Source organism: Haliotis rubra, unplaced genomic scaffold (assembly GCF_003918875.1).
Source record: "Haliotis rubra isolate DU_JTF1 unplaced genomic scaffold, ASM391887v1 Scf859, whole genome shotgun sequence".
NCBI classification, from domain to species: Eukaryota; Metazoa; Mollusca; class Gastropoda; order Lepetellida; family Haliotidae; genus Haliotis; species Haliotis rubra.
The window spans coordinates 301503-314578 of record NW_025767589.1 but is presented as its reverse complement, the minus strand read 5'-3'; the positions used below and the strand labels follow the sequence as shown (position 1 = coordinate 314578).

The following is a 13076-nucleotide window of genomic DNA, read 5'->3' as shown; positions in this document are numbered from 1 at the left end:
GTGTGGCAACTTGTCTTCTGACGTTCAGGCGATATCTAAAACGATCGTGTAGTACTTGCTGCCCTCCTTGTTGCGAAACGATGAACTCTGCTCTGATGATGTTTGCCATGATAGCATGAACATATACAGTCGACTCTGTATCATCCGACACTCACTGGGACCGGAAACAAATGTCGGATTATACAGAGTGTCGGATAATTCAATGATTCCTTGCTTGAATATTTTTCAAACAGTACCATACATTGTAACTGGCTTATATCATGAAATTAATGTTTAATAGCTATTTTCTTGGTAAATAAAGCGAGGGAAAATTCTGTATTTGTACATCATTGGATTTATTATCTTCACTACAATATACACATATGTACTACTATAATAGTCATATTCACACTTTCATTAATTGATGCCTTTTCTCAGCCCATTCATCCTATGCTAGACATACCTAGGTCCTCACACTGGCTACTCAGATTTAAAAACAAAGGTACGGGTGTTCTCACACTGCTAATTACCTCCCAATTAGCAAGTGCTGGGACCAAATAGATTATCCGTAACAGGATGTTAGTTGTCAACTGGCCATTGACAGGTTGATTGTCTATTTTAGTCCAATATGGGGAGAGGATGTTGGATTGTACAGATTAATTGTGTCATTGGGGCCAGAAAATGGTGTCGGAATTCGGAATGTACAGATGTAGGATAATTCAGATGTCGGATTTTACAGAGTCCACTGTACTGATATTCTGATCCTTACATACCTCTTACAGTCACAATAACACATCGGATAAGTTTTGTCAGTTTATTACTGCTAGTCTGAGTAGAGACCTACTGCTGAATTTCCATGTTCAGTTGTAACTAAGTTGTTATCTATCAAAACAATTCTAAGTAGATTATAGTGGATAAGGCAATGAATAAAAAACACTGTGTTAAGAAAACGTTTTAAGGTTGTTGAGTAGATGGCTATTGTTTTAATAATGAAGGATGATCGGTTAAATATCTCAGCAGATCATAGGAGGTAAGTTAATGAGCATTGGACTAATGATAAGCACTGAGACCTTACATGTCAAGGTGATACCTATTCTCTAAGTAGGGGTGTATTTTCAGTTTCCAAACTGCCTACACAACTTTTGTAGGCAAATTGGGATGTAGGCACATTGGGAACAACCGTCACAATAGTCACGAACAAGCGTGACAAGCTCTGCTCCTGATAGAACATCAGCGTCTGTAAAGTATCCTCATTGTAACTTGCTCGTTGCCTTGCACCCGACATTTACATCTTGTTATTACCTGTACAGTCATCCCGTGTCCAGCCTGCTTCACATCCATCAACACAGATCCCTGTTGCTTTACAGGAAGCGTTCTTCATACAGTGTCTAGAGCTGCAGTTCATGCTGCACCTGATCCCATAATGTTGGGCATCACATTCTGGAATAAGATCATTATACAAGTTATATTTCATTCCACCTTCTTTATGTGAGACATACATGTGTGTTATTCATTACATCTCTATCATCACATTTCTTTCATCACATTTCTTTACCATGGGGTGACACATACATATCTGAGTACATCTAATTGTAATTTTTGGTGATATGATTCATTGTTGCAATAATAGTTAAAGTTCTGATCATTTGAACTTACACACAACTATCTTGGAAATCTTAATCATGTACCTATGTGCCCAACGTCTTTGTGATTAATAGTCGCATAATTATGGATATTCTTTTTAATACCCTCATAATTCAGTCAGGGCAACAATTTAACACTTCAGCCAATATTATCTCTGTGATGTTCTTCCTTCCCCAACAAATTAAATTCAGATAAGGTTATTTAGACATTTAAAATACATTGGAGGACTTCCTTTTCACTCTGGCATGTTTGATCGCTACTCTTACAAAAATACTTTGACACCGTATCCAGTTTCTGGCCATGAGTAAGTTTGTCACTGCCATAGGTACCATAGGCATGTGTACATTATGAAAGTGGAAAGTGTATATGATCTCTCACAGTGGTTTCAACCAGGCATACGTATTGTCACCCACGCTTGTGAACCTCATTGAAGGCATTACCTGTACAGTCAGGACGCCTCCATCCTGTCAGACATCCACTGTCACAGGTCCCCGTTGAGCCAGTTGAGATTTAAAGTCACATCGGCAATACTTCAGCAATATCGTGACTAAAACTAGTTCTAAATTCATAATTCATACATATAATATATAAAACCCTGTCAACGAAGGACAGTAAAACCACTAGATTATCAAGATTGAGTAGCTAGCTTATATATTTTAAGATTAGAAGATTATTTCTTGACAATACAATGTAAAAATGGGCTATACATCGCCAACAACTGAAGGCAGATCACCATACTAGGGACCATGGGGTCCCCGTTGAGTCACAGGAACAGATTCCCTCACAGTGTCTGGAGGAGCTTTTCTCAAGGCAGTTGGATCAATAATGTTTGAAATCTCATTCTGGAATATGTTAGCAGTGATTAATGGGAGTGTCAATATGTATGAGGTAAAATATTCATAAGAAAGTGGAAAGGTCTTAGAAGAAGTTTATTTCATATTTGCTTATCAATAATTCCAACGCTCACCTTCTTTACAATCAGCACCCATCCATCCAGCTTTACATCCAGAATCACATGACCCAGTCACATGATCACATGATGAATTTCCCGCACAGTGTCTGTCAGAACAAATACTGATGCAGTTTGCGCCGTACTTTCCACTGGTACATTCTGTAACAAAGAACTGAGTAGGTTTCAATGCTTTTTATGGTTAGATATATGCTGATATTCTTCATGCTAACTTTGTATGACATACCTCCTTCCTGCAATAACTGATCCATTTGGTCCCTTCCAAGTTATGACTATTGTATTTGATCTGTCTACTTTCTCTACTTTCCATCTGACTTTGTATTTGATTTGTCTTTTCATACCAATACAAGTTCAAAACTATTCACCTTGTGTGCAGTTAACCTCCATCCAACCAGGAAGACATCCTGTGTCACATGCTCCAGTGTGACGGTCACATGACGAGTTTGTAGCTAAACACTTCCGCCCTGCACATGTTTTGTTGCAGTTAATACCATAAGTAGTGTTGTTGCAAGCTGGAAAATATAGATAAGGGCTACTGTGTGCATTCGGCATTTAACAGAGCGACATTAAGCACTTGATAGGTAGTAAGTTGTGTATTAATCAATAGGCATTACACAATTACTGCTGACTAAAAATCGTAACTTACTTACTATTACACATATGAAATGCCTCAGTGAATGCAACACCTGTTCAACGTACGCATTTTATTATTTCTACATTTTAATCCGGTCTTACCTGAGGCCACGCTTGATAAAGGGGACACATATGTGTCGACAGTATCCAATATCACAAATTGGATAACACCAATACTGACAATAAAACACTTCTCACCTGTGTCGCATCTCTGCCCCTGACACCCTGGTCTACAGTCTCCAGGACACAATCCAGTCCACCGATCGCAGGTCGAATCCAGGCAGTGACAGAACGTATTACAGTTCACCCCGTAGATTCCTAGGCTGCAGACTGGTGCATTGTTAAGACAAAATTAGTACATTCGATTGTGTTGAGAGACAGATGAAGATGAATCGTGGTGAAGTGGAGATGAAAGATTATTTCACTCAAATAGTGACGTGCATTCACTTGTATGTGCCTTGTACCAGTTTGGATTTATTTCCCGCCGTGATGTTGCTGGAATATTGCTAAAAGCGGCGTAAACCAAACTCAGTCAGTCGGATTTATTTATCTTCGCCAATTGACACTTTGGAGCCAACGTGCTGCTTTTATCATGGCTTACCAACTCACATTATCAGGCACATAACCCTGACCTTCAGCCACCTATTATTTCCTTTAATTCGACACAGGCAGTGTAAGAGACTTATAATTTCAGGGAAGATGAATAGTGGGCGACAATGAAGGGTCATATCATGGACAGATTAATTGGCTGAAGTCCCGGAAATAGCAAACACCTTGACTTATCAGTATTATCTGATAAGCAACGTTCTGACTCCACTGATATTGTGAGCAAACATAACAGAACATGTTACTGGTGATTGTAAGCTGGCAAATCAGTGGAACTAAAGTTTTCACAGTGCACCTGCAGAGCCATTGAACAGTTGGACGCTAGTTATCATACAATATATATCCTAGCATCTCTCGTTTTCACAAGAACGCTCAACAACCAGGTAGAAGAAATCTATCTGCATGTCATCTCGCTCTGATGTCTTTAATACGGCTTCTAAATTACTGATATTAAGCTCTGAAACCTAGATTACAAAGTCTCCTTCATTTTCTGTTAAAAGCACACATGTGTGTCACTGGAAAGACATGTACTTGTAAGTGCGACATATATGTCGTACCATATATCTCCACCTCACAAATGTTCAGTGCACCATCGTGTCCAGACTGTGACCGCTGTGTCCCAGGGTTCCTGATGGTGACGTATCTGCCGGTACCGTTACAAGCAACATCAGTTGGGTAAGAGGCTGTGTACGGGAGGGTGAAGCAGATCTTGGATTGGTCCTTGTTGAGGTAGATGTTCGAGAAAGTGTTTCTCGAGTAGTCTAGTATAAAACAGAGTCTACAATGTCGTCAGACAGTTATATTGCGTTAATATAATTGTTAGTTGTCAGATAAAGTGTAATACACTAAACAAAAGAGCAACTTCACATATGTAGTTTTATGTCCCAAATATACCCGTAAAGAGCATAGTGTGTATCGAGGGGATAAATTTGTGTTATGGACATAACGAGCGTACACTACACTAAAACAGGTTTAGGCATTAAGGTGCGCTTGGTGTCACTTTTTCACAGGGATTAGCCATCTGTATTGGAGATTGTTCAGTCCCCCTCAAAAAACAAAACACAAAACGCCCCAAAGCCCCCTCGAATTCATAGCAGCAAGCTTAAGGCCACGTTGTCTCATTTACTTCCATTGACACCATTTAGCACAGCGTTAGGCAACCTGCCCTTCTGTTGTACCAACATGGCGCCCAGATCTTGAACATTTAGTTCTTGCGTCTTAGGGCGCAAAGACTTTTTCCAAGAGCATCCACTACGTATTTGATGGATTGAGGTCAGATGATGACCTCGATGGCCACTCCATGACTCAATACCCGCATTTTGCTTGAAATTTGGCCAACTGCAGGTGAAATTATGCCCAGCGTTATGATTTACCTGTGTCAGAACTGGCCCAACATAAGGCACGAAGATAAGCCAGCGTTTTCGTATGGCCTGGGCAGTTATGCGGCCCTAAACAGTGCGTAACGTTTTGACTTTGCTGTCGCAAAACGATTACACAAATGACATTGCCGAATTTTTTTGTCCTCGGCATGTGACGACACACGTGGTCATCCTAATCTGGGGCGATTAGATGTCGTGCCCGTTTAATGCACCCGTGTCCCCGGGTCGTGATTTGTCCATCTTATGGCACGTGCTACAGCTCCAGTAGACTGGCCAGCTTGGAGCATGCCAATTGCACGTTCAATATTTATAAGGTGTAGAAAATTGTGTATCTCTCCTGAAGGATTACTAACGTGTGTTGGGCACATGTGAAATTAGTAAATTACGTTAATTTTAGACTACGACTGTTAATTACACGTCTTTTTTGTTGTCATTTTTGTTGTCTCTTACGGACTGTTTCCCCGTTAAGCATTTAGTGAACTTTTTGTTTCAACTTGAAAATATACACTTGATCAACTCCAATTGGTAAATGCACCTTCAGACTTAAAGTTGGTCACAAGTCACTGTGTCCGTGATGGCCCGTGGTCTGATGTAACATTATGTGGTGGTCAGAGGTTGTGCGAACGGCATTATAGTTTATATAAAACATGTTTGATGTATATTCGTGTACATTCATTATTGTTCGTTTGTATCAAAACATGATTTGATGTACGCATTTGATCATCCTATTTTATCAAATTGATTTGAACATTATGGACATCACTAAATATATGGAAGCCTATATGTAAACATGAGCCTCATAGCTAACATCAGCTGAAAAACCCTGTTTAATTGTATTCACATGTATAACATAAAACATAAAACGGTAGGGACAATAGAAAGGAAATAGAATATATCTATATCACTTTATTTCTTTTAGTAACGGCATTGCCTTGAAGTGCTATAGGCTTGTCACAAGTGTGAAAGCAAATGATACCTTGCTCGCAACTGACTATGTATCTGTTCGTCATTCATTATTACGTTTTTGTTCCAAATGAGTGTGTTTTGCAGCTTCCCTTATTTGTCAATGTAAAGTGATTATGCATATGATGATAAATATTCGTAATACTCATCGGAATATTTTTTATAACTTATTCATTACTATATATTTGTTTGATTTTGGCGTTGTTATTTTAATTTATTGGACTAGACGAGCCTAGGTGAGTATTCTTTGATACAATACAATTTTAAACCAAACAAAAACAAGTTTATCTTAGAACATGATGCCGACACCTACATCCACTTCTACTGTAGATCCTGATGTCATACAGCTGGAAGTCCTGGCCCAGATCCACTGTCCAGTCTGACGGAGATCCATCAGCGTGGAAACAGGTTCTACCCCACCATTTATGTCACTGTCTCCATCCACAGCATTTGATGGGTACCAGTCTCCATACACTCCAGATGTTGTTGATGCTGTCTTGCTCAGTGCAATGTTTTCTATGCAGACAAGCATTTATGGCAATAGGAAATTCTACTGTTGATAACATTATGAAAATTAAAAGCCTAAAGCCACCATGTCACATATGAATTATACATGAAAAATATTTGAATATCATGAAGTTTATATTTAATTTTAGGAAGAACCATTTTCATGCAGCGCAGAGCAGAATAATTGATATACTAAAAAGGGAAAGGGAACGTGGTACTAACGTTTCTGGCAAAGGCCCCCTGCCTTCCTCCATCCAGTGTCACAATCACCAGTACAGGCACCTGTAGTCTCGTCACATGGTGTCTGACAGTGGCAGGAGTAGCTACAGGAGTCTCCAAACAGTCCTGATGCGCAGGAACCTGTGGAGAGTGAGTGAGTGAGTTAGCATTTAACGTCACCTCGGCAATATTTCAGCCATATAGTGACGAGAAATGTTTTGCATACACAATAACTTTAAAGTGTTAAAAAACAAGTCACAGAAGGACTGTAAAATAACTAGATTATCACAGATGGTGTCTAAAAATAGAATGTAAATCTACAACTATTTTATTTACGAAGACAAAACAATATAAAACAGGCTATAGGTCGTCAACAATTGTTGAAGGTATACTCTGTTTGCAGTCAAAACGTACAGATGAATTTCACTTTAAAAATTGAATGAAATAAAGTGATGTTAAGATTGCGAATCCTCATAATTTTACCTTGCTAGATGAGCATTTAAATCTGAGCAATTTTTTTAACTTAGGATAAAAGTTATTTAACAAACGATCAGTTATTCAAATCAATATTATTGGTTTGTACTACAAGGGGGTAAGCGCAGTAGTTCGAACAGTGAGACAAATGCACATGCGGTACGTGAAGAGCGTTAACCGTACTTGCTCTCGGTGTTTCATTTAATGTGCATACCCCCTTGTAATACAAACCACACAATGCAAACAAAAAACAGCAACAAATGAAACAGCAAAATAAAACACCACAACTCTCAGTTGTGTGTACACGATCAACCGTATGGAAGCACAACCTGATACTGTCGACTCATGCTCCTTGTAAATTTGCCTCAAAAATAACTTTTACTCTTCAATAAGTGAATTTCCGACTCCCTATACAGATGTCGACTGGATATCTCGTCGTGAACGGGTGATCAATGCACTTGTGTTACATAATGGCAGGACTGGCCACTCCTAACAGATAATGATCTCACCATCTAAATTGGTATCAACGTCCATGGCACAATGCACAATGCACAATGCACCTGCATGCGGTCTCACGTAGACGTTCGGAATGTCATCTTTATAGCACCTGTCATCATGACCCAGAGTATGGCATAAAGATTGGTGCTCCCATGGCCAGCTCCACAGATGACAACCAAAACTATGACTGAGTCCAAATCAAAGATGTCATGCTAGACTTTGATGGAATCCTGATATCTTTCTCCTATCTAACCCACGCTCGGACACAATGATCTGCGAATTCTAGAGCATATCTCGATTCATCTGTGAAACTGGGGCCCAGTTCTGGTCTTTCCAACTGACGTGAGCCCAGCCAAGTTCAATGAGATGCTGACTTAATTGCAGCGTCTCGTCACGCCGAAGACCTAGGTTCGATTCCCCACGTGGGTACAATGCGTCTGGAATTTAAAGTATGTTTATCACGAAATTTGGGCCCTATATGAGGTACATTATTATTGTCAAGTGTGACATTGTACGCTCCATTCGGTGAAAGTTCTTTTGTACCTTCAAAACGCTGTTCTCAGCAATCTTTGAGTCAAATATTATATATCTGACTGACATCGGCAATTCTATTCCTATACCCTACATGAGCAACGAAGAAAAAGTATTCCCTTGTACAATGTACACCTTACACTCACTGAACATATACTTATCCTGTATGCATACGTGAACTCGTATCAGAGACTCAAACTGTACAAACTGTTCGTTTGCATTGAACTGTTTTACCATTTCACTTCCACAGAATCACATGCAGCTAAACATCGTCCTGTCATCCATACCCCCGGGGTCGTTACATCCATTCAATTGCCATTCCTACCTTACGGTCGTGTCATCTCAAGCCAGGATACTGTCTTCCTACCAAGATGTTGTATCGTCCATACCAAGTTTCTGTCATTCCTTTTACCCTTTCACCTATTCTTATTATCCCTCCACCTAACAGTACAACTTTGGGATCCTGCTATACCTACCCAGTGCTACCCAATATCCGCGATGAGTCATCCCAGCAGAACACCATAACACCATTACTCTAAAACTCTTTCAAAACTAACCCACCCTGACATTTTCCCTGTGAGCCCTGTTATCCCTAACCAAGTGTTCTGACATATACTGAGTCAAAAAAGAAACTTCACATTCTTTCTTCAGGGCACTATAAAAGAACAAGAGATGGTAAGATGGTTAAATTGTTATTATTTCATTGCTGAGATCTGTGTGATGTACTCGATACACTGACAGTGCCATAATCAGTTCCATTAGGCTACACCGCCGTTCCAAAACATGGGTATACAGAATGTCAAGTCACAAGAATAAAAATGCGAAATTTCTCAGTTCAGTATCGTGTATGGCCGCCCCGCGCATTCACCACTGCCAAACACAGTCTCCTCATCGACTGCCTGAAGTTTGTGAACACGTGTTTGGGGATTCTGCGCCATTGCTCTTGCAAGGCAGCGCCAAGTTCCTGCAAATTCTGAGGTTGGTTCCTAAGACCACGAAGCCTTCTCCCAAGTGCATCGCAAACGTGCTCTATTGGATTAAGGTCAGGGGACCTCGATGGCCAGTCCATGACGTTGATTCCAGCGTTTTGAAGGAAATTCCGTGTCAACATCGCGTTATGCGGCCGAGCATTATCATGCTGCAACTGTAGACCTGGGCCATGAGCCGCCATGAAAGGAACGAGTTCAGGGGTGAGCACCTGGTCGCGGTAAGCAGCAGCTGTGAGGTTTCCACGGATGACCAGAAGTCGGGAACGGTTGTTCCCACAGAAAGCGCCCCACACCACGCAACTTCCGCCCCCGAATCTGTCGACTTCCTGTACACAACATTGGGCATACCGTTCACGACGTCGTCTCATGACTCTATGCCTACCGTCCGCGAATCTATGGGTAAACCTGGATTCATCGCTAAAGACGATTCGAATCCAGTCTCTCTGGGTCAATCGGAGGCGACGTTGGGCCGACAGCAGAGGTTGACGTTGATGAAACGGCGTCAATATTGGCCCACGATATGGACGTCGAGAATAGAGAGATTGGCAGCCCGCAACCGATTTCGTATGGTCTGTGAGGACAGTCGATTTGGGATAATGCTATGAAGAAAACTTCGATGCGAAGATCATGATCTACTGCAAAAAGCTGAACATGACAATGTATCAGGTATAACATTTTCTTTTGACTACAATTAACGCTGTCCTTTGGATGACAAGAGCCTCAATGTTGGTGACTTCCATCTCTGGGCTTGGATCGCCTCTGGGTTTGGTTTCCTTTGATGGAGCCTCAATGTTGTACGGATGGCCTCTGGGTTTGGTTTAAACGCTGGTAATGTTTGACAGGACCCAGGATTTTTTAAGTCAGATTTTGACGTCAGCACATGTTTGCCGACGATGTATTTTCAACGTCATATGTGAATGCACGTGTACAGTTGTGATTTATTTACACATGTTTGGATTTCAAGGTAAATGGGTGGAATACACAAGCAGAAATTGCTCTTGTTTGTGACCGTAACATAATGTGTAGAAGTTTGTAAGTTCGTAAAATGCAATTATGAACCTTTATTGATGTGGTTTAATGCAGAAATGTTTCGTCGATATTAACAAAGCTGATCTTCTCACCTGATGTCAGCAGTATCCATCGAAGTAAGACCACCACAATGTTGAGAAACCAGGGAAGTAAAATACCCAGTCAAACTGCGTTAACGGTTACGCCCACTGAGTATCTACAGTATGTGTAACACTATGTGTATTCTCTCTTTTGTAGTTACAAGAGGCGACTATAGTCCTTGAATATTCCGGGTTTAGACAGCAGATTACACTCTTAACGTATCCTGTTCATTGCGCCTGAATCCAGTAATATATTTTACGCCTTGAACGACGCAAAACGACTTTTTTCACTGACATACATCATCGTAGTGTACCGGGTCGCCTGTATGTAAACATGCGAGTAGTAAACATACTAGTCTCAATATCTTCAAATATACAACAGCTTACTGTTAGTGATGTCTATATATGTTTCGTGGTAGTTAACTTATCAGATCTACTCACCCGATGCCAGCTGTATCCTTCCTACACACACTAACACAACCAATATCCTGACACCCTCCATGTTGAACAACGAGGAAGTAAAACACCCAGTCAGACTGTTACATCATCTGCGATCCACTGTGTGATGTTTGTGTAACTCTATGTATATTCAGCTTTTGAAGTTACGGGGTGAATTCATTCTGCAACACCGCTGGGTTCAGACAGCGGATTTTTTGCACAGGCGGTTCTATGCATACAGTCAGAGTATTAAACGACACATATCACTGTAATGGGAACAATGTCTCCAGCTTTCATATTCGTTGTCCGTGTAACCCTTCCTCAATAACGTGTACATCCACTTCAGACTGGACAGGGGAGAGGGACATCATAAGAAGTGTTCTATGCACAGATGTAGCGAGACACACGACTTAGGCTTTGATCAATGTAAGGGACATTCCAGAACAGCTGAGTGGAGTATCAACAGCTCACACTCACTTCATTCTCCTCCTACCATGCATGTGACTCACTGACCCGTTGTAAGGGTGACTCCCAATAGAGCTTGCAGGGTAGCTTCCATCTGGGTCACGCTCGTTCAACCCTGACGACGTATAAGCGCTCGAGAATATTATTTACATGAACTTAAACAGAATACAACATAACTGTTTTGTCTATATATAGCGTGTCGCGTTTTCTTTCATGTGTGGAATTATACCTCTGAGTTGTTACTTTCCCGTGGTTCACTTAACGCGACATATTTGCTTTTGTGGAAGTCGATGTATCTGAGTGGGTTATATCGATGACTTTGTGAGCTGGCGATTAGAATCCACACCGAGACAGTGGGTTCGAATCCCGAATGGATTCATCTTTCAACATGTACTTGAACCTTTACTTTACTGAGAAAGTGAAATCCCCCCGAAACATATGTTACATTTATCCGGCTTTTTAATGGCAATAGGTATTTTCCTTGGTTGATTAAATGCGACCTTCTGTGTCTACTCTGTGTGTTGATATTGTTTAAGTGCTGAGTAGTCTAGAATTCTTATGTTATTTTCGATACTGAATGGTCAATCCCATAACACAACACAGTGCAGTAACATTTACACAGCTATGTTGGCCTTAACACAATATAGGATCTGTTCCTGACGTTAACATTGCTTCTTTCCTTGCGTAGATTTGCAAGAAAAGTCAATGTTACATTTGTATGAGAGTTATACTCACTTCCTGTGGAATGAAATAATTTCTGCTTCAGGAAATGGGTATACTGGCTTTGGAAATAAAATGCTTACAGACATGTAAAATGTACTTCCGGTTTACTGACACCCGGTTAGAAACGAAACATGTAAAAGCAGTTATATTCAGTACTTTATACGTTTGTAGCAATTTAATGTGAATGTCTTGCATTGGTGCACTTAAGTAGAAGTTAAGTTCTTTGATATCCATATGGCGACGTTTCGGGACTTATCCTTTTACCGTTATCAAGCTAACTAACTAGTCCACATATTTGCTACTTTGTCATTTCCCAACTTCTAAAAACGCCTATCATACAATTCACCTCTTGGTGCCAGCTCTCACAGAAAAGTTAGGAATGACCGTTCCCCTGAGGTCAATCCAAACCTTACCATATCAACGTTCACAATGAGCATGATATGTACATAAGATGAACATTTTTTAAACAATTCCAATTCTTCTCAGAAATAACAATGTAACTTGAAACTTTTCTCAGATAACAGTCCAAAGACTCAGATGTGCGAAAGGCCATATACCTGTTGTTGATAACTAGGATGTATTGCGTCAGGAAACAGTGGATAAATTAAGAATACTTTGCTGGTAAATTTTATTCTGTTTACCACCCACGGCTGATAGAACACGGGTTATACAAATAAATCACATACAGATACATTTTTAAAATGCTGCAAAACGAAGAAGTGAACTATTACTTAGGTGGTGAAATGCATAAAAACAAAACCATGAGCAAAGCCTATTTGATATTTTCCTTTATGTTTTGCAGTATTTGTATATTTGCAGACCGGATAGTATCACATCTGCGGACTTCGGTTGTCATGGTTTCAGTCATACTATTTAATGACACCAGCAAGGTAACATGTTATGAACTGATCGGATACAACATACGTGTACTACAGGATATTTTTTCATT

At 40.3% G+C, this 13076-nt stretch overlaps 3 protein-coding genes across 8 annotated transcripts in view; all 3 read right to left on the bottom strand.

The window, feature by feature from the left end:
- Positions 1-13076, bottom strand: part of LOC124262844 (multiple epidermal growth factor-like domains protein 10) — a 229905-nt gene that overhangs the window by 33972 nt on the left and 182857 nt on the right. For both annotated transcript variants that reach the window (XM_046697411.1, XM_046697412.1), the window contains 2 exons: positions 2959-3105; positions 2591-2734 (listed from right to left, as the gene is read on the bottom strand). In XM_046697411.1, coding sequence (XP_046553367.1) covers positions 2591-2734; positions 2959-3105 — 291 coding nt within the window. The remainder of the gene's footprint in view (positions 1-2590; positions 2735-2958; positions 3106-13076) is intronic.
- The window catches only part of LOC124262846 (receptor-type tyrosine-protein phosphatase T-like), a 129019-nt gene that overhangs the window by 39728 nt on the left and 76215 nt on the right, over positions 1-13076 (bottom strand). The window lies entirely within an intron of this gene.
- Positions 5400-11459, bottom strand: LOC124262852. The gene is made up of 4 exons (XM_046697434.1): positions 10943-11459; positions 6904-7041; positions 6488-6690; positions 5400-5480 (listed from the first exon to the last, which is right to left on the bottom strand). Exons 1-4 carry the CDS (start codon positions 11001-11003, stop codon positions 5415-5417), a joined length of 468 nt encoding a protein of 155 aa, XP_046553390.1. The 5' UTR covers positions 11004-11459; the 3' UTR covers positions 5400-5414.

Bases quoted from the DNA above. Each gene is read 5' to 3' on its own strand.
- LOC124262852 (XM_046697434.1), bottom strand. From the start codon at position 11,003: ATGGAGGGTGTCAGGATATTGGTTGTGTTAGTGTGTGTAGGAAGGATA. The intron at 6,691-6,903 runs GTTAGTACCACG...TTGTCTGCATAG, and splicing joins AGGGGGCCTTTGCCAGAAAC to AAAACATTGCACTGAGCAAG. The intron at 5,481-6,487 runs GTAGGTGTCGGC...CAAGCTGGCCAG, and splicing joins GATCTACAGTAGAAGTGGAT to TCTACTGGAGCTGTAGCACG.